This window comes from Lonchura striata, chromosome Z, assembly GCF_046129695.1.
Source record: "Lonchura striata isolate bLonStr1 chromosome Z, bLonStr1.mat, whole genome shotgun sequence".
NCBI lineage: Eukaryota > Metazoa > Chordata > Aves > Passeriformes > Estrildidae > Lonchura > Lonchura striata.
The window spans coordinates 15,633,063-15,655,400 of NC_134642.1; the positions used below are offsets into that span (position 1 = coordinate 15,633,063).

Genomic DNA, 22,338 nt, shown 5'->3' on the forward strand with positions numbered 1-22,338 from the left:
TTTAAACCACAGTACACAACCACAAATCCTTGCAAAGGTTTAATTTTGGTTTTGTTTTTGTTTTTGTTTTTTTTATGGACAGTTATAGTCCCAGCAGTGTTAGAGGGATTGTTAAGAAATAAATTAGTTCAGAACCAAGATTTGGCATAGGTGAAGATTTAATTTTCAAGTTTTTGTTCACCTAAATTCAAAATGTAACTGCCCTGTGATATTCAAATGCCCAGGCTCTTTCAGACTTGAATAAAAAATTAAATGTGTCCAAATATTAGTGGAGGGATATGACAAATCAGTCTGGCATGGTGATCATAAGGAAGATGTTCAATTTAAGCCCAGAAAAACTTTAGCTGTCAATTCATTTCAATACCAAGAATCAATGTATTCGAGATACATGAGTTTTTAAATCAAAATGTGGGTTCCACTAAATCCTTCTGATAGGATTTATTAGAAAAATGTGTGACACACATGAGAAGGTTTGTATTTGTTTTCTTCAAAAGAGATGGTTTGTAAAGCAGTCTTTTACATTTTTCTACAGTAGCTATCAGCTATCTTTGAATTTAAAATACAAAGAAATTACTGTTGAATGGGTTAGAGCAGAAAAGCTTGGGTCAATATCTCATTTGTTGTTTTGTTGACTGTATCTAACAAATTAAATAAATAGGTCTAACCATTTATCATTAGGAATATAGCTGTGTTTTCTCTTCATTTGTTTCAGTGGCTGCCAATTCTATTAAATGATCGTCTTCAAACTGGACATTATAGTCTTCCTGTTGCATTGGATAAACTGCCTTTACACTACTCAATTCACTCTCCTGAGGTAACAAACAAAATTATTAAAAGATAGTATGTAGGAGAACAACATAAGTGTTTTAGAAACTAACATTGCTGTCTGCTGGCAGGCAGTGCCTCTTTTTTGTTCTTTAGAAGGGGAAAGTCTGAGGAAAAGTGTTGTTGTTATTATTGTCATTGGTATTAATATTTTATATCATTATACTATTTTTTAACAGTACTATTTTTTCTGTGACTTTGTGGGAGGGGGAGGAGAAATGGAATCAGGTGGTATTACTGGAGCAGAAAACCATGCCTTCTCAGAAAACATGGCATGTAGGAAACTTGTCCGGGAGTTTAAACTGCACAACATCACCACGGAATGCCTTTGGCAATGCTTTGACCAGGAAATTTTAGCTTTAACAGTATTCCATGAGAAGATGCATACTTACATGGTCTGTGCTAGACATCCAGCTGAAATTCTCTAAATATCCCTGCTCAGTGCATCAGCTTCTGTCCAAGAGACTGTGAGAACAAGGAGATTCTTAGCTGTCATCCTCTGTGTGGCACTGAATTAGGATGTCTAAAATGAAGTGAATAGTGGGAATAACCTATAGACCCTCATGTAAACAGACTTTCTGTTTGAGCATTAAAAGGAAGATGATTCCCATATTTTTCTTTCCATCACAGAAAATTCCATCTCAGACACCCCCTATAAAGTGGGTTGAAGGACACAAGGGCGTTTTCATTGTTGACGTTCAAGCTGTGTCATCTGTTCACACCCAGGTAATGCGTCAGAAGTAACATACAGCTGTAGTTTCATTTTTTAAAAAATTCAGATTTACAGGCCAATTTAGCAAGTTTATGAAACAGAAGTGTTTCAGCCCACACAGTTTATAAAAAATTTAGGAGCTATGAAAATAACCTGATATCCTCCATGAATGAAATCCTTTGGTGAAATTAAATCTATTGGTGGAAGTGAACCAAAGACCACTCCTGGCAGCGAGTCACATGGAGCAATAGGGAGCCTGGTGTCCTCTCAGCTCTGCAGGGGTCTGCTCAGGATGTGATTGAAAGGTGCTGGCAGAGCACAGTCCCAGTTTCTGCAGTCTGCATCTTCTGTTCTTCAAGGCTAGTTCAGACAGCATGTCCACTGAACTAGCCAAATGAACTAGTGCACTGAACTGTCCAAAGCACCTCCCCACCTCCATTGACATGTTATATACCACCAGTGTGTGTTAAGCAGCTCACCTGTCGATGCCATGTGCTCTGGGGACACAAGCTTAGTGCTGGGTGAGACCTCAATGATTCCCATCATTTAAATGCCATAGGAAATTGGATCTTTGCCCATCTTACTGAGATGCTGGTTTGAGGCAGATCAGCTTTGTTTTGTTTCTGCTGCTTTTCGGTGGCTCTTATCCCTTATCCCATTCTAGTTAAGCCTAGTAAATATGTCCTAACATCTGAAGGCCCTGATGGACCTGAAGCAGGTCCATCACCCCTTTGCAGCATGTTTTTTAAATACAAGTGGGGCATACTCATATGGCACATAACTTGTAGGCACTCAGGTGTGAGTGGCAGATGGACTATAATGTGACAGAGTTTTATCAAATAGAAGGAAAACTATTTTCATTAAATGAAGTGATCAGTTTAGGGAGGGCAATAACTTTCCTGCCTTCAAGCTGATCGCACCACAGTCTGAATTTGAACCAGATGGATAGGAGCAAACAAAGCACTGTGACAGCTGCTTTATAAGTTGATCACTCAGAGCAGAAACTACTGAAAGCCAGAAGGGCAAAAATCTTTCCTTTCATCCCATGAGGTAGTATGATCAGGCTTTTCTTAGCTAGTGGTAGCCTGAAATATGTCAACTTTGTTAACTGTGAGTGCACTGTATTTGCAGGATAACCATCTGGAGAAGTTCTTCACTTTGTGCCATTCTCTGGAAAGCCAAGTGACATTCCCCTTTCGAGTGATGGATCAGAAGATTACAGAGGCTTCACTGGAGCATGAATTGAAACTCAGCATTATCTGTTTGAATTCTTCACGCCTTGAACCTCTTGTCCTATTTTTGCATTTGGTACTAGATAAACTTTTCCAGCTGGCTGTACAACCTATGGTCATAGCTGGCCAGACAGGTATTTACTGGTTCATGGCCTTCAAATACTTTGCAAGCAACCTAGATATGTGGGAGAAATGGTTGCTGAAATAGTCAGGCTTGGATTTAGTATTTAGGGTAGCACACTTCAGAAAGAGTTGTGCTGGTCAAGATAGAGTCTCACTGCACAATTTAATCAGGCTTAACAGAGTTGCTTCATTTTCTCTTTCCCCCTGCATTTAAGACTCTTAGTCTCTGGTTGGAAGGTACATTAAACTGTAGTAATTTACTTAGCTGAAAATATAGGTCAGAAAGTGGGTTGTGGTTCAGCTTTGTTTGGAATTGAGTTGTTTTGCAAGTAAAACACCAGCAAAATAATTATCCTACAACTGACACTGCTGTCTGCATCATATCCTCTGCCCAAAGATCTTTAGACAGAGTTGAGTGAGCACAAAACCAGAGAATATAATAGTGAACACTGATTTTTGTTTTACTGAGATGCCAGTTGCCCATAACATATTTAAGTCTGGAAGAATGGCATATTTGCATACAGTGGTGTAGGTAATTTCCTATCTCGTTCAGATAATGAACATCTGTCATTCACTACAATATTTGTGCTAAAGCCTGCTAGTTTGTATTTGTTTGTCAACTGGAGAGTAATGAGTTTTAGTATTCTGCAAGAAGATAATTTATAGGAAATATGTGAAGGCTGCTAGAAATGTAATTAACAGTTACAGTCTGCTTTTATGTAGCATAAAGTGACAGAATACCAGTGATTTGAGTGAAAGTCAGTGGGTCTGCTAAAGAGTGTTTATGAGCCTATGTAGACTTTGGGTCTGCTCAGGCATAGCAATTGCTGTCTAAAACTGAATTTGTTAAGGACTGAATTGAACCTTGCAAGATTAGTTGTTGATACGAAGAATGCTCTCATTTAATTATATTATACACTTCAGTGCTAACTCTAGTTCTTGCCTTTGTTTCACAGCCAACTTCTCACAGTTTGCCTTTGAGTCAGTGGTTGCAATAGTGAATAGTCTCCACAACAGCAAAGAGCTGAGCAAGGACCAGCATGGAAGGAACTGTCTCCTGGCATCTTATGTGTACTATGTATTTCGTCTGCCAGACCCACAAAGAGAAGTGGTCAAACCAGGTATTGTTGGTGCAAGGGTTGCAGAAGTATTTTTTTATTGATACATGCGGTGAAGCATGACACTTTCGAGAGAAGGATTTAAGGTACTGACCTTTAAGATAGCAAACACAACTTCTCAGACCCAGACTGCATACCATTTAAGCACTCCACTGTTCTGATATACCATTTTCTCAGAGTAAGATCATGAATATCAGCACTGCAAAGAGCAAAATAGATTTGCCCTCTTAATCTACAGCCCTCAGTTATTAATTTAAGATGAAGGGCTGAGGTGAGAGGTTTCCACAGCTACAAGCAATATTGCAGATTCATGAAGATGAATTCAAGAGAAATTGCCTAAACTTGCCTGAAACATTTTCTAGAAGAGTTTTTTTCGTAAGTTAAAATGGCCTTAAATGCCAATTTTATTGACCTGTACATGAATAAATTACTTTCCGTGCAAAGTAACCTACTGCCAAGTGGTGTAGGGCCAAGCTCACCCAATGTCTCCTTTGCATTAAGGATGTCATTAGAGGATAAAATATTGTATGACCAATAGGTTTAGTCAGGTGATCTCTCTCCTTTTCCTAGCCCTGGTGAGACCATACCTGGAGCACTGTGTCCATCTCTGAGCTCCCCAGTACAAGAGAGACATGAACACGTTGGTCAAAAATGGGCCAAGGGCCATAAAAATGACAAAAGGGTCTGGAACATCTCTTCAGTAAAGAAAGGCTGAGAGAGCTGGGCTCTTCAGCCTGGAGAAAACAAACTTCAGGGAGGATCTTCAGTGTACAAAAAGAGCTGAAGGGAGAGTGCAAAGAAGACAGCCTGGTTGTTTCCAGTGGCACCCAGTGACAAGATCAGAGACAATGGGCACACACTGACTGAAACAGAGAGAACATGAGGAAACACTTCCTCTGAGGGTGGCTGAGTACTGGTACAGGTTGGCCAGAGAGGTTGCCTGAACCTCTCACCTTGGAGATAGTAGAAAGCCATCTGGTTGTAGTCCCAGGCAGCTGACTCAAGGTGACCCTGCTTTGGGCAGAGAGGTTGGACTAGATGGCCGTCAATGGGCCCTTCCAGTCTCGACCATTCTATTATTCTGTTGCAATCATTATCCTAAAGCCTATAGGATTCATTTGATTAATTGGTATATGTTCAATGGTTTACCACGAGCAGCCGTGCTGTGGGAGCTAAAGCTTTTTTTCTCTTTTGAATATTAATTTAAATCCCCCTTGAGGTACATTTAGACTGATGTTGGGATATGCAAAAATCTGTGAGCTCACAAACACTTGGGAATTCTTTGTCCTGTAGAAATAAGTTCTGTGGTAAAACTGAAAACCAGATATCATTTAGTGAAATTCCTGCTGGCGGTTCTCCCCACTTCCTTGGATACTTCAAACATGGCATTAAATCATGTGTTGAAGGTGGTATTTTGTGTTTAGACCTGCGAATATTGTCTTAATCTACAGCAAATTTAAAAGAACTGATGGAAAGAAAGAGATATTATAATAGTGGTGCTACTTAGGTAGCATCTATTAATCTTTTGGTATTGCTTGTGTAATGACCCTGTTAGCAGTTGACTGGGACAATATCTGTAACTTCTCTCTCAATGTCTGTGTAGATTGTTAATGCAGCAGTTGGTAGTGGGGTTTTCAGGAGCTTTATTCTTTTCAAAATGCTGACAGTACAACACCACTGAGCAAAACCAGCTTGAACCTGATGTTTGTCTCATATGTATGTCCTTCAGTCTTAATTCAAACATCTCACTGTGGCAGGTGGAGGCAGCAGTGCTGTTTCGACAGAATCTCGTTATTACACCTTTGGACGCACGTCTGCAGTGTCTGTTGGAAATAAACTCCTGCAGAGCAGAGTGATAAGCTGCAGCAATCCTGACATCACTGTTGCACAAGCTGCTGCTGATGAGGAGGTCAAAAGCGTCATGTCATCCAAGGTAAGATAATAATAAATCAAATATATGAAGAATGGTATGGTGCAAAGCCTAATAATCTAGATTTTGTCTTAGAGGGTTGGATTTGCTCCTTATAAATGAACTGTATGTATCACCAGCAGTATATTCTGTTTATCTGATTTGGCATAAATATATGTTAAATCCCATTGCTAAATTCTGATTCAGTGGAGAGCAAGAGGCGGGAACTCTATCTCTTGTTTGTGGCTTAGACATTTCACAGAGGCTTTTTTTTGCTTTTTTTTTGACTTGTCTCACTCTCCTGTTATTCCAGATTTTAAGTTCTGTCCACAGCTGGTGACCTGGTCTGGTCCAAGCTGCAGAGTCAGTGCAGCCACAGACCTTTCTTCCTCTTTTTTTTTTTTTTTTTTTTTGGTGTTATATAGTTTCCTATTAAAAAAAAAAAAAAAAAAAGTAAGTAGTCAGTTATATCAGCTACAGTGCATAGAGTGCAGATGCCATGTGCATAATTTGCACCTGGGTCTTTCCAAATATTAATTCAACCACAGAGTGAAATACAAGCTTCCTCTGCATTCTCAACCACTGCTACATATACCACCAATGGCTTGCAGGACAGAGCAGTTTATCCAAGAGGAAGGATCTTGTTTCCCTGATTGGCAGCAGATGCTTAATGATCTACAGCATCCCAGCCCATCTCAGAGCTTTAGGAGGATGGCTGTGTGTCTGGGGAAACCAAAACCTAGATTCTGCCACTCAGCTGGAACTGGGAAGCTATGCCTCTGGCAAAAGCAGAATTTTTTTCCCCTGTGCAAGCAGCCTGTTGCTAGTTGCAGCCCTGGCAGAACTCTACAGCAATACATGTGATGAGGTCTGAACTGTATCCCCTCCTCACTTTTCTTTGAGTAATATATGTAAAATATTACTTCTCAAGTAGATTATTTTCAGAAATATTTTGAAATCTTTTCTCTGTTGAATGAGCATGTGCCTCTCCATCTAAAATGAATAGGTACTGGTCTTCAGCTAATTAAATCAGAACTAGTAAGATATACAGGCTTTCAAATTTTATTTGATTTGTTCATATGGGCATATATATCCACCCATAGAAATTTTTAATCAAATAGATTTGAATTTTTATAACTTTTACTCTAATGTAATGTGTCCTAGGGGGAAAAAAAAAGCAAACCAAGGGCTTGAATTAACATGTTTGAAATTACAGCTTCTTCACATTGATAAATATAGAAATTTACAATTGGTTCCTGACATTTCACTGCATCTTAAATTGGCATCACATTTAATGGAAGGAAGTACTTCAAGGGGCTAGTTTATTTTCGACATAGAGCTGGGGATAAACTTACACCTTTAAAGGTTTAAGGGTGAATGGTATCTTCCAAAGTATAGCTGCAGTGCTGCCACTGGGCAGGCGATGGCAGTGCCTTTGCACCCTGCTGCTGCTGCTGCTGCTGCTGCTGCTGCTGTCAGGTGGTCTTCGGCCTTGAGTGGGAAGGGGATGGGAAGAAGGAAACAGAAGAACTGTTTCAATTAATGTCTCTGCGTATCTTAAGAAAACCCTAAACCAACCCCCAGCTGTGGGTGATTTCTTCTCTGATAATTAGATTAAGCTAGTTATGGATTTACTATTATGCATTTCTTCCATCTGTATGCCCCAGCCTGTGGATCACAGCTCCAGTCGTATGTCTTACTACGTTGAAGGAACAAATGATATGTCAGGCCTTTGTGCAAGCACAAGACCCTCCAATAAAAAGGTAGGCTATGAGTATACATGAGGGAACTCCTTGCAGAACCTGGAGCATCCTGAGCTAGTGCTGGCAATTAACACTTCTAAATGTGGAGAGGGGAGCAGCAGAACAAATTATCAGCTAGTTTTATCAAACAAGGAATTACTGATGAGATATTGAATCTGTGGGTAAACATTACCCAAACTTTTTTGCTTCTGCTCCAGAATCTTTAGATTCTTTATCCAGGACAGATTTAGACAAGTATCAGCCTGTCTAGGTCCTCCCTTTGCTCTCTTTCTCGAGGTCTCAGAGCCTTGGTCATTTTCCACTGCTGTTTACCTTTGGATACATGTCTTTACATGTTACAGTAAACTGCATTCAGAAGTATTTGCCTCCTTTTTCTTCTGTAAAGAATTATTTTCCTTGTCCCATTTTGTAATTTTTAGAACCAAGCTTTTGTAGTCCAGATTTGAGTTTCCTAGAAGTTTAGATAACTGTGTTTATGTGTCTTGTGTCTAAATGTCACTGTAAAAAATACTGCCTCCAACTAGGAATGTCTGTACAATGTCTGCTGTGGTTATTGCTCTGTCCTTCTCATCCACCACTTTTATCTTCTCTCAGAAAAACATGGATGTGCTAAACAGAAGTGCTTAGTAGGTAGTGGGAAACATGACTGCTCCCTATAGTGTACAGACAATGAGAATCGTCCAAAGGCATTTCTCTCTTCAGTTATATGTAGTTCTGGATCCACAGAAAAATGGGTACCAAAGTCTGTGTGCCAACAGCATTCACTTTGGTGAAATCTGCCTTCTAATCTTGCAAGGATGCCCATACATCCCCATTCAGCTGCTCACCCTCCAGTATGGAAAAGTTTCACTCAGGGAAAATGTTGAAACTGAAAGATGAGTTGATTGAAAATCCGTTGTCCAACAGTCTGTGTTTGTTATGTAGCATTTCCATGAGGAGCTGGCATTACAGATGGTGGTCAGCACGGGCATAGTGAGAGAAACAGTCTTCAAGTATGCCTGGTTCTTCTTTGAGCTCCTGGTAAGACTCGACAGCGGTATTTTTCAATTAGTCAATGGCGGCATGTAGTAGGTGTTCCAGACACAGATTCAGTTATTCTGCTTTTTGTAAAGGAGAGGTCTCAACTAATGGAAGTGCAAAGAGTACAAAATAAAGAGTTCTTTGTATTCACCCTCGTTCCTCACTATGGCAGTGATAGCAAACTTCTGTATGAACTACATGAGCAGTAGTCCACAGTTTGCAAAAGACTCATCAACTAAGTCCTTCCTTTTTGGTGAATATCTATTCCTATTTTTTCCTTTTTGTCAACAACATGGGAGCAGTGACAAAGCTCCACAAACTCACAGTTCTACAGGGTCCTGCAATGATGCATGTCAGTGCAAAAACTATACTGATTTCCATTATCAGCATGTAAGTAATGCAACATTAGAAATAAGAATTCCACAAGTGTCACTCATTGTCTGTCATCATAAAGGGCAAAAGTGGCAAGCAGCAGAATTTCAGAAGTCCAGATAAAGGGGTTGCAGGACAGTGATTTTGATTTCAGGATTTCAGGTACTGAAAGATGAATATAAACAGGAATCAATGTCTGTCTCTATTGGAGCCTTAGACCCTCTGTTGTCATTGCCATGTAGGATTTATCACAGCAGCTCTGAGAAAATGAGTGATGAAATTCAGGGAAAAGGAAGTAGGAAATCTTACTCTTACAAACAAACTGAAAGCTGTATTTTACCTCCAGTCTGGGCATTTTTTAGTATTCTTTTTCGGCTTTGCAGATAAAGAGTATGGCTCAGTATGTTCACAACACAGAGAAGCAAGATAACCCAAGAAGAAGCCGGTTCTCCGATCGTTTTAAAGATGATATTACCACTATAGTTGGTGTGGTTACTTCAGAGATTGCTGCACTTGTAGTCAAACCACCCAAGGTAAGTGGATTAAATAAGCACTATGGAACCTTGCTACTCATCCTGTGTTACAGTGAGCTAAATTCAATCTCATTTCAATATCAGTAGTGCTGCTAGAATTAGGCAAATATTCTCACATGGACCTTAAGTGGGACTTGTGGCACTGTAAAAGGCAGCTTTGTCTCTCTTAGGAGACTGGTTTTGTTCAGCTCAGTTCCTCAGCCTGCTTCTCACTGTGGCTGCAGTGTACAAGAAGAGAATTCCCTTTTCTATTGACAGGAAAGGCTGGACATCCATTTTCAGTTGTAGTAATTCTTTATGCCATGTTAGCCAGCACATCAGACTGCAGCCCCACCAGGACTTCTTCATTTTATTCCCCTTTGCAGGTACCATCTATCCTGCTGCATTGTGTTTAATTCTTCATTTGAGTTCTCTGTAGCAGTGGAATATGCCTTAGGAAGGCAGTGCTCCTCATGAGTGTTACAAAAGCCAGCCACAAGTGATCTAACCCATGATCTCTTTAAAGAGACACTGGCCACTTGAAAAGTGAAGACCAGAAATAAACCTTAAGTCCCATGAAATTCTTTGTACTTTTAGCAAATTGCACTGATACAACAGATTATAAAGTTGAAAGGATCACAAACTGTAATTTATACTTTAACATTGCTACTGTCAGCCTGTATCACTGATACTGCTTTGGACTGGCCAGTAGAAAAACCTAAGGCCACAGATAGGCACTGGGAGACTGTTGTTTGTTCAGTTGTAACCCACTTGTTTTCATGCCCCAGAGCTGCCAATTTTAGCTAGCCCAGCAGAGTGCTCTGCACCAGAGCAAGGCAGAGCAGCTGGGAGAGCTGGCCTGCCAGTTCACTTTTCAAGAAGCTCCATTTCATAATCCACTTATTCCAAGTGCTGTTGAGGATCAGAAACCAGGAAAGGGCAAGACCAGACAAACTGAGGCAGAGAATGACAGAATGGATTGTCACTGTTCACCAAAAAGTTGTTCTCAAAGCTCAATCTATTGGTGTGCTTCTGTGATAGCCATATGCAGAGAAATAATTTCCACAGAAATGTTTACCTAAGCCATCAGTGACATTTTTTTTAATACATCATGAAATAAAAAATTGTTACAATAAAAATGCCTTAACAGAATTGTAGGCTTTGAAAAGAAATTAGTATTTATGGCTTCCTCACAAGAAATACACAGGTTTTTGTGGGTTTTTAATTTAATTCACATTTTGATAGAATGAGCATATAGAACCTGATTGTGTGTGAAAACCCCACTGTTTTTGGAATTCTGGCCATTGTTTAGGTGTACAGAGTAGTAGGCAATATATGTCTGATTTTAAAATCCAAGAAGCGATAATTGATGTTTCAATACATGGTTGACCATGTCAGATTGCCCTGGATTTTTCAGGGATATGTCTGGAATATGCTTGCCTGACCATAAGGTAGTGGAAAACCAGGTTTTTCTTCATTGTAGAAAAATATTTTCCTGTGCAAATTCCAGATTGTAGAGAATTTCCTGAATAGCAACAGAAAGCTTGAAAATGAAAAAGTGAATTGTAGCCACCCTGAGGTGCTGCACACCTGTTCTCAATAACCAGAGGTGCCAGTACAGGCAATATTTTTCTCCGTCATCTCCTTTGTCAGTTTTGAGCATTAAATTTGTGCAGATTCCTCAGGCATCTTCGCTAATTCCTCTTGGTGAACTACACAGGCTACTGAGAGTTTATGATTTAAATTGGTATGTTTGAAGAACTGTGGCCTCATTTTAGAGGGTACATGAAGCTTTTTGTGATTCTTACTTGAGGCTGTGTAACTCTGGTAATCAGGCCAATTCCAAGCATACAAGAGTTTAGCTTCTGGTTGGTAAACTCCACAGCTTTTTCTTACCAGTATTTAGTTACTATCAGTTTTACACTTAAAATTTCTAAACAAAATACTTTCCATCAGCAAAGCCAGTGCAGGTTTTTCTTAGTATTTTATATATTTTAAGTTCCTAAACCAGCATTCTATTATATTGAATAGAAAAAAAGTCATGTGCAGTACTGCAGCCAGTAGGCAATTCAGAACAGGTCTCAAATTCATTGTTGTCAGCCCAAAGGGGTGCACAAATGAACTGTTCATCCTGTGACATTTCTCTGTGAAACAATTGCAATAATTTACAGAAGTGATTCTATGCAATTTTAACAAGATCATGTGAACTGGAGAGCTGAAGCCATCTTAACCTGTATTTTCCTTGAGATGGTTCTGGGAGCTGACCCCTGCACTATTCTTCATTATTCTGAAAAGTATTCCACCTTTATGTAAGTTTTATACATGATAGCTGGAATTTTTTATCTTTTTAAGGAAAGTGAACAAGCAGAAAATATTAATATCAGCCTGGCATTTTTCTTGTATGATCTTCTTTCTTTGATGGATAGAGGATTTGTGTTTAAGCTCATCAGACATTACTGTAATCAGGTAAGCACCACACATTATTTGGATTGCATTTGGCTTATGTGTTTTGTTCTGTTTGATTAGTTTATCCATCAATATCTTTGAGTGTCGGAGTCCAGAACATCCCTCTCTGTCTCAAGACCCTGGCAGGGGTCTCCAAGACCCTGGCAAGAAGTCAAAAAACATCTGTGGCTTCGATTCTAGCCTGTGGAAAGCTGTCTGGATGAAGAATTACAAGTCACAAGGGTTTTAGTAGTATGATATTGGAACTAACACAGGGTGGAAAAGTAGAATTTTGAGTTTTTTAAGATAAGAGGTTCAGGGGACAAGATGGAGGGATTTGGGCGTGTCCTAACCTTCTTGTTCTTCTTGTCCTCCATGTCTTACTGTGATAGTGACACTTTTCTATTGGTTTAAGGTAGAGATTCGGTGTCTAACATAGGTGATGGGAATTCACATTTGAGTTGTGTTAAAGGTCTGGGTAAAATTCCTATTTCCTATTGCATATACAATGATTTTAATTTGATGTGTGATCTGCAGGGAAAAAATTGAGTGGAGGTAAAGACTCTTTTAGAAATAGTTTCATAGTTTGCATTGCTGCAAAACATCCATGGAACCATTTTTCTACCCTTATTTTTTTACTTTTTTTACTTATTATTTACTGCCCTTAGCAGTAGGATCTGCAGATAACACAGATCAACTTTCTGACTTCTCCAGCTGAGTGCCGTGAGGACAGTATTTAGTTTTCAAGGAATCACTCAAAATAAGACATCTGTCTTCTTGCTTCATGAGTCTCTGAAAATTAAAAATAAATGGTGATGCAGAATGTTGTTATGGAATTATCTGTTGTATTTGACAGGGAGCATTTTCCTTCTGGTTTGTGACCTGTATTTGTGCTAGTCCATCTAGTATCTCCATGAATTTCTTCACTGATATCATTGTTGATAAGACGGGAAATTATGAGACCACCAATGTCCTGTGTTGCTTAGCAGGACATTTTATGAGTTTGCCACAGACTCAGAAAAGTTCAGTTTGTTTTTCATTTTTGTCTTATGCAAAATACAAAAATATTGTATGTTTTTTGTTTGGGGGAAAAGAAAAAAGAAACAATTTGTTATCTCTTGGGAAGTTGAAAGTCATCTGGGGAGCAGGGAGAGAGACACCATCATTGTCAAACAAAGAGCAGCTAATGTATGGAAACTAGTTAGGTACAGTGAGCATTTTAATGTACACAGGACTATGTGTTTATGTCCTTTTCAGGGAGCAGGATATTTCACTATTTGGTAATTCAAACAATACTAGCCCATCACTTGACATTTTTTTGTTTGTTTTTCCTAGCTTTCAAACAAGCTGAATTCACTCTCCACCCTGATTTCCATGAGACTTGAGTTCCTGAGAATTCTCTGCAGCCATGAGCATTACCTCAATCTGAACCTCTTCTTCATGACATCTGCATCTGCTCCAGCATCTCCCTCTCCCTCCTTGTCCTCCCAGGTATTTGTCCATTAGATAGGTATTGCATGAACATCACATGAGGCACATGTAGAAAAATACTTACATTGCTCTGTATTCAGATACTTAAGTTAGAATCAGCCACTGTTGGATCAGGGAGAAAAATTTCCCACTTGAGAAAAAGGGACGGTAGAAGAAAGGCTACAGGAGTGCTACTGCAAAGCTGCACTACAGGAATAAAAATTGAACATGACACAGACATGTGCACCCCTGGAAGCATGCACATGCACCTTCACAGAAAATTACTGTTGAGGTCTAGACATGAGGTCTAAAAGGAGCACAGCTCTGAAGGCCAGTTTACAGGCACACCCTTGTCCCATCCACACACAACCACAAATATGTATTTCAATATCTGTTTTGGAGAATTATGGCAGGCAGCAGTGCACGCTATGTGTGTGTTTGCCTTCTAATGGAACTTACTTCCCAGGTGGAAATAGATGGTAACACCATCCAAATTAGTGACTAATACACTGCAAATTTCAATATCTTGGAATAGTGAATTTTTGTAGAGCTTTCATGTTGCTTAAAATAGGATTATCATGCTTTCTTTTTCCAGTGTTCTTTCTTCTGGGTTTCTCCCCCACAGTAGTACAGATCATGCTATATCTTTGTCCATAGTTCTCTGTGGTTTTCTGAATAGCGTTCTCCTTTTAATTTCAACTATATTATTTTCTGTGTGGAAACACTGAGGTGTTCTGAGTAGACCAAGCAATCTGCATCATATCTCATTTCTCCAGAAGTTTTTCCAGACTTGGTCTGATACTGACACAGCTCTAGACTTCCTTAATGTCAGGACCTCCCATGATCTACCTGACCACAGAGTTCACAAACACATCAAAAAAAAGAAATTGTTGATTGGCACGCGACACTCTATTTTGCCAGTCTTACGCTCTTCTCTACATTCTGTGGAGATAGTTTTCTACAATGGGGCAAACCCCCACCAAAGGCTGCTCACGTGTCTGTTTTCCATCTCAGTGGTCTTGCAGAGGTCAGGACTGGGTCGAAGCATTTCAATGCTTGGAGGCAAGGGGATGGAATTGAAACAAAAAATTATGGGAGGTACAGACACAGTCTCAGTAATGTAGCAGTTCAAATTCGTGGTTTCTTTTTTGAGTGTCATTGCCAAAGAATTGGTTGGATGCTAAGATGTGCTCCATCTCATACCTTAATAAGGGCTGTCAAACGTTCATTATAGCAAATAATATTTCCCTGCTTATGGGAATAAAAAATATCAACACAGTTCTTGTAACTAGTTCTAGCAAGTCAGAGCTTGGCTGACACCAGTTTAATTAATATTTCCTTCAAGCAACATCAACTCCTTTATGAGTAACCTACAATGTGCAACCTGTGCAAATCAATAAGGCTTTTGTGGCCCTTGCATGATTTAATGCACTAGCTGGCCACCCTTGCAATAATTTTGATCTGCCTGCAGGAGTGCAGCCTGCTTGAGTTAGACTTGCAGTAGAAATATGGTCTTGTGAGTAAATATTGTGAAATTTTTTTGAGAGAAGCCAGACTCACTTAACTGTGTGTTCTACACTTTGACATTATTTCACACAAACATAGTAGAGACAATGCCTGTTATTTTGAAGTTGAATGGGAGTGGGCCTAAGGATAGGGATCCAAAATTCGGGGCTGCTAGGAGACATGGGGTTCATTTGACCCAATATACTAAAAGATAGCTACCACAGTGTGGTATACTGATACTTCATGTGTTTGGGCTCTGAGACTATTCCCAGGTGACTGACAGAAATATTGGAAGGAATACTGAAGAATATAGATTAAAAGCAAAATTGGGACTCATAAAACCCAGTAGCTGCAGTGGGAGTAGGGTCTAAGACTTAGGCTCATCTAAGCAAGGGACAAGAACATTCCAGGTGATCTGTGACACACACCTCTGATTGCAGAAGCTAAGAAGTTCACAGCACATATATAGCAGCAACTTTCCATTCCTGGGCTGGCTGTATATCAGTCACAGCTATAAGTTAGAGCGTTTGAAGGCTGGTCTAAATTATGCCAGCTGCCAGCAAGCCCAGCCAAGGATTTCCGGGGCAAAAGAAAACATGGTTCACGTGTCTTTCCTGACCTTACTTCCATACTTGACATCATGGAGGCTGAAGAACACACAGTGAACAGCTTCTGACACCTAAGTCCCTCTTAATGTAGAGGCACTTGCTTGCTCTGTGATAGCTAATGGTTGCTCTGCAGCAATAAGAGCAAGAGTAGAAAAAATTCTGACTTTGTATCCTGTCCAAAATAATGAATACAAGGTAGGAATTTTAGGTCTCAAAAAGTGTAAAATGAGTTGCTTGCACAGAATGGAAAGCTCTTGGCGAGCTTTTAATTTCACACAGAGATATCTTCCTCCAAAATGCCCAACATTCTTTCAAAGTCTGTGATTTTCCTCTGGTAGACATTTTCTACAGAGTTTGTTACATTGACTGTGACTGTGATCTCTTTAAGAAACATTGGTTTCCATGATCATTCTTTAACACTTCTAATATATTTCTGCAGAACTCCAGCTCCTGCTCTAGTTACCAGGACCAGAAAATCACTGGTATGTTTGACCTCTCAACTGAATACCGTCAGCAGCACTTCCTGACTGGCTTACTTTTCACTGAACTGGCAGCAGCATTGGATGCAGACAGTGAGGGGTGTGTATCCTAATTTTCAGGTTATAGAATGGGATCAGGTCACATTGTTATTCTGGGCAAGGCCACAGTTTGACTCCAGGACAGTCCTGCTTCCCCCATGCTTTTCAGTGAATCACTCTAACATAGCAATGACCCAGTCATGGTTTTAGCTGCAGCATGTTCCTCCCAATTAATAAAAATATATTATTTGTGATGGTAGTGTTGGCTGAATACAGAAATTAAGAACACAAAATTTCAGTTGCTCTTCCTTCTAAAACACCTTTGTCTTTGAACTTAAGTGTTTAGCAAAACTGGCCAGAGTCTTATGCTTTTCCTTAATCATCTCCTTTTACAACAATGAGTTTTTATGGGAAGTTTGAAAGACTTGGGTGCTCTTTGATTTTGGTAAAGTGTCTTGGAGATTTAAGATACCTATGGCTTGGAGGGAATAGGAATCTCTGCTCAGAATGAAAGAGACTATCAAATGCATACTGGTGTTTATTATTTCTTTTGTTCACTTCCTTTCTATTTATTAAATCTATGATTTATAAGTGACTTATGCATGATTCATTAATGGAACTCATGGATGGTTTCTGTGTTAACAGGATTAGCAAGGTGCAAAGAAAAGCTGTCAGTGCTATCCTTAGCCTGCTGAGTTCCCATGACCTAGACCCACGTTGCTCCAAAAAGGAGGTGAAGATTAAAATTGCAGCTCTTTACCTCCCTTTGGTTGGTATTATTTTGGATTCACTACCACAACTCCATGATTTTACAAGTAAGACTTTTTTGCCTTTGCATTTTTCAACTTCTAAGAGGGACTTGTCTAAATAATTTATCAAACATAAGAGATTAATCTAGTAATGTAGAATATGTCTATACTTAGAAGTAAACTGGATTTTTACAAACAGGAAAAACTTAAGTGTCCTCGCTTCATGAGGAAGTGATAGACCAGAGATACATCTGTAAGTGCTCCTGCATATCTCTTTGTGTAAGTTTTCTGACCTTCCAAATAAAGCCTGCAAGGTCTGCAAGAAATATTTAGCTCTAGATACACTTAACAGTAGTGAAAATACTGATAGTGATACTGACATCATGTTACACCACAATTATAGAAATTAGATTGTATTCTCTTTTTTTATTTCTTTTTTGCTGCTATTAACATGATACCAAAATTAATCAATTAAATTATAAGCTTTGAGGAGTGTATTTTTGTCACTGGTTCTGAAAATATTTCACATTTAAATATCTTAAGAAAAAACCTTCTAGTATGAACTTACTAGTTGTCTATCACTTTCAATTGGGTAAGATGAAAGCATTTACTGTACATTGGCAAATTAGATTTCACACCATTCTTTTAATCTAAGTATTATCCTTATACCATAGATGAAGAGTTATTATGAAGAAGCCCAGGTTTACCAATATGCCTAGGTTTAGAGTTCTTCCTTTGAGAATCTGTCACAAGAGGCCATGATCACATTCTCAACACATGGGGTCCAGCTAATCATTCAGCTTCTCTGAAAAACAGAACTTGCAAAACACAAAATGGATGCTCAGAATTAGACAAGATTTTTACAAAACTTAGGTATAAATAATTCCATTTCCTGAAAGTGATGTCAAGAATCAGCAGTTAGAAGCAGCTGGGTGCCTGAAATAAAACTTGTCTTTAAGTCAGCAGGCAATACTGGATCTGTCAGCTCTTAGCAGACTTACATACTTCATTGAATATTACCAAATCCATGTCTAGTTTCTGTGCGTATCCTCTTGACTGAAATTAACTAGAAGTGGGTGGTTCCAAGTCTTACAAAGTACTGGCTTGGCTTTGAACTTCAGAGATAATCTCATGTTTGCTACCACCTTTTAGGTATTTTAGTATTTGAATAATTTGGCAGTCTTCGCAGATGTCTGCAATTTCTCTTGCTGATGCTGTGACTCTCTCACTGCTTGGTACATCAGCTATACAAACAGGCTCAGGGACAGAAGTGCCAGTTGTTTTGCTCAGTTACAGACTGATGGAAAATTGTGACATGTGAGCAGAAGCAACTGGATTGCCCCTGAAGTTCCAATGGGATATTTCAAATTTAGTTTCAGATAGCCGCAGCGGAAAGGGACGCACAGGAAACCCAGAAGAAGAACAAGAGTCTTCAGGTGCAATCAACCAAAATGTGGCCCTTGCCATTGCAGGGAATCAGTTCAACATCAGGAACTCTGGAATACCTCTGGTATCCCTGGTATGTTCACTGCTCTGCCAATCTCCTTTCTTCTATCTGTTTTCATCTTCCTTTTTTTATCCTTTCTTCCCACTATTAGCTATATGAGAAATTGCATTTTTGTTTCCTCCAACTCCAATAGACAGAAGGACTATCTCTCATAGTCCTTCTGTCATCTTCTCCTATTCTCTTCTAATTATTTGCTGTTTTAACATACATTGTTCACTTTTTTTCTCCCACATGCTATTTTCATTTCCACACCAAATCTAGACTCCTTCCCAGATCAGCAAATACCACTATGGCAGCCCCACTGTTGCAGTCTTACCTGAATGCATGGATCTAGGATTCAGATGCTTTTTCTCTATATATGGACTTTTTATTTTCTTAATCTACTATGCAATGACATAGCTACAGGGCAGAGGGGAAGCAAATGGTTACAGAATCTTTTCCCTACATTTTTATAAGGAAATTATTATACAAGCATGTAGGAAACTGATGCTTCTCTCAGTCTTTCATTTGCATTCAACTGGTCCTTTCATTAATTACACATACAGTCAAAATTACAATAACAATCACCTGGAATATGTTAAATTTACTGAAGTCCAGTCCTGAGATTTGAGTCCAATGAAATTTAAATAAGATTACTTCACTCAAATGACCTTCCTCTCCCTTTTCTTCTTTCAATTGACATTTACTTTATGTGTTCCTAGCCCTACAGACAGAGTGCCACATTAGGTCCTGATACTACTCGCAACCTTTTGATCTGTTTTCTCTGGATTATGAAAAATGCTGATCAGAACCTAATACAGAAATGGATTGCAGACCTTCCATCCATGCAGCTGAACAGGATTTTAGACCTCCTCTTCATTTGTGTTTCATGCTTTGAGTATAAGGTAAATTAAACAAGGCATTGTTTGTTGTCCTGGTTTGGAACAATTTTCTTCCTTAAATTCCAGCTGTCCAGGGGACATCTGTTATTTACAATGGTTAAATTAGCACTTATCTAATCCAGACAAATTACTTCAGATAAAATAACTGACAATAGCCTTCAAGCAAAATGCTGCCAAAGCTTTTGAGGAAGTTCTATGAAGGTAACCTAAGTCGTTTAATTATTTTCTTTTACCTGGGCATTCAGGGGCTGTTTCTGGTGGGAATTATATCAACAGCTCCTGTAAGTACTGGACAGGACACTACAGATGACTCTTAGTTATGAGCAGGTGCTTGATGTCAGTACTTCTCTTTCTGGGAGGATCCATCTGAAATGGACAAAATAAACTTCTCTCTGAACTTTAATTTCTTCCTCAGTAGAACTGAACTACATCTTTATTTCTATTAGCAGTACACATGGTACCTCTTTCCTCATTTGCAACATTTATTAGACTTTATATATTAATCAATCATATTCATTGCTTTCTGTCCCCTCTACAGGTCTATTTCTGGAGATGGAATTTGGTCTCATGACCAAAAATGAGGCATTGGTAATGATTGCTTTAACTTTACTTCCAGGGCAAGCAAAGCTCAGATAAAGTCAGCACCCAAGCACTCCAGAAGTCACGCGATGTGAAAGCTCGATTAGAAGAGGCTTTACTGAGAGGAGAAGGAGCCAGAGGAGAAATGATGAAGCGCTGCAGAATACCAGCTGGTACTTCAAACCATTGCTCCCCATGCCTTTTGACAGGACCTCAAGTGTCTACAGACATAAATGAGTTTGTTGGGCTTCTGCACACTATCCATTTTCATCCTCGTCCATTTCACCTCCTTTTCAGCCACAGTCCATTCCTTTGCAGACCATTCTTGGTTTTGCATGGATGAAAATATCATTAGGTTTCAACTCTCCAAGATGTAGCTAGGACTGAGTTCCTCTCATGTGAATAATATGAAGCCAAGAAAGAAGTTTCAAGATATTCTAAAAAGTTGTGTTAGTATCTAATCAAGAGCCAAGAAATGGTATCAAAACCATCACTAAAAACAAATCATTCACAGCAGAAAAGGTTGCTTCATTTAATAAATGGAGAATCTGTGGGTTGATTTATGTAGGTTTTTGTAGACATTAAGCAAATTAATGCTCTAAAAATCCTAAGTAAAAAAAATTATGAGTCTTTCACTAGAGCCCTGAGTTGAATGGTTTTAGTTCTGATAGACTGCTACAGAAATATATCTCCTCCTTTTGGCAAGCTGTCAGACTTCAAGTGTCCCCTTTTGTTTTAGTCTCTCTGACATATGTTGCACTCTTAGGGAATGACAGATCAGCAGGGCTAAATGAAAATTTGCGCTGGAGAAAGGAGCAGACGCAGTGGCGGCAGGCAAATGAGAGACAAGATAAGTAAGTAGTTTAATTAATGCATATTGCTTTTGCAACAGCTTTTATTAGAACCAAGCTTCTTGGGGTTTTTATGTTTTGTCCTTGCTCCCAGGATGTTTTATTACAAAATGAGTAGTTTCTCTTTTTTGTCAAAGAGAAAGAAAAAGAAAATGTTTCTGTAGCAGAAATATCCAGCTGTTGCTATGACACAACAAAGAGGTCACAAATACTAGAAAGAGAATTTTAAATAGTTATCTACATGTTTTTTTTTCCTTCTTCTTAATAGTGTGGCAAACATGAGTTAGTGGCAGAGTTGTATCAAATACACCATGGAGGTTTGCTGCATTTATTTTGATGTTGCTCCTGGATCCTCAGTACATACAGTACTGTGGTATATGTATTGTCACATTAAATCAGCGGAGCTGGGTTTGATATGCTATATTAATATTGAGAAGCTCTGTCAGCAGGAGTCAGGAAAGATAATGCTTTGGGATTGTAGCAGCACTTATAAGATACGTGCCATGCTAGAGAAGATCCAGTCAGCATGTGGATCAAAGCTCAGTGGTTGCTGGAAATAGTCCAAACACCTGCAAAGTTCACTAAATTTGTTCTGTTCTTACTCTTATTGGGATTTTTGCCCTTATTATAGCACTAAAGTTTTTGCAGTCCCTTCTGGTTTTTGTTGTTTTGAGTCATTGTAGTTATTAACCACATCACTTCCCTGATTTCCTTTCTTAACCCTCCTCAGAATTATCTGTTTGTCCACTAAAGGACAGCTCTTTGCTCCTCTGGTTTTTGGGGTTTTTTTGGGTTTGTTTTTTTTTTTTTTTGGTGGGTTTTTTGGTTTTTTGTTTTGTTTTGGTTTTTTTGGATAAAGTAGTGTAGCAGAACAGCTACATATTTTGAAGTCACTCAGAAGTGTGATTATGAGGGCGTTTCTCCAGCCACCGACATGCACCTTAGGAACTTTAGCCAAAGTCAAAGAGTCTTTAATCTCAAGCTCTAGAAAGCAGCTTCTAGCCAGGCAACAGCACTTTTTTGAGCAGCTTAGGAAAAAGAAAAATGCCTCTTTGTGTTTCTGGCACGGATATGTGAAAATGCGGTTTCATTAGTAGCTGCTCCTATGCTTATTCAGCTGCAGAGGAACTGTGTTCCAGACCTCATTCTTAAGTCTCAGCTAAGAAGGTATCATGAGTTGCCTTACCCTGTCTCCTGTCTTTTATCAATATTTCATTTCTCTTAAATAGCCTGGGACACTGCTGTATGGACCTGCTGTCTTTTGTTTTCTACAGTCTCAGGAAAAAACATTTTAAATTGCCAACATTAAACAATGCTTCTATGTCACTGAAGCAATTTCCACTTTAATCTAGTCTACTGTTTTTACTTCTTTTAATGAAATTGTCAGATCAGTTATCAGTTACTCCATTTTGGAGTTTTGTGTCCTGCTACAGGCAATGCATTCAGAAATTACAGCATAGTTTACTGAAAAACTGAACATGACATTACGTAGCCACTATGCAGATGACTATTAAGGAGGAAAAGCATCTTTCCAAACTGTCTAGAGGCCTAGTTTTCAGAAGTCCCCTTTGTGACTGCTCTTCTATGATAGCAGCTTTCCTAATTTCACTCCATAATTTTTAAGAAACATTTGTCATT

The 22,338-nt window shown here is 39.0% G+C and overlaps 1 protein-coding gene across 1 annotated transcript in view; it reads left to right on the plus strand.

Annotated features, from left to right (window-relative positions):
• DOCK8 (dedicator of cytokinesis 8) overlaps positions 1-22,338 on the plus strand; it is an 87,194-nt gene that overhangs the window by 46,573 nt on the left and 18,283 nt on the right. Inside the window, 16 exon segments of the mRNA XM_077790211.1 lie at positions 713-814; positions 1,456-1,551; positions 2,669-2,903; positions 3,849-4,013; positions 5,768-5,943; positions 7,587-7,682; positions 8,607-8,702; positions 9,458-9,607; positions 11,939-12,052; positions 13,367-13,522; positions 16,055-16,194; positions 16,779-16,948; positions 18,256-18,401; positions 19,091-19,273; positions 19,887-20,022; positions 20,616-20,703. Coding sequence (XP_077646337.1) covers positions 713-814; positions 1,456-1,551; positions 2,669-2,903; positions 3,849-4,013; positions 5,768-5,943; positions 7,587-7,682; positions 8,607-8,702; positions 9,458-9,607; positions 11,939-12,052; positions 13,367-13,522; positions 16,055-16,194; positions 16,779-16,948; positions 18,256-18,401; positions 19,091-19,273; positions 19,887-20,022; positions 20,616-20,703 — 2,249 coding nt within the window.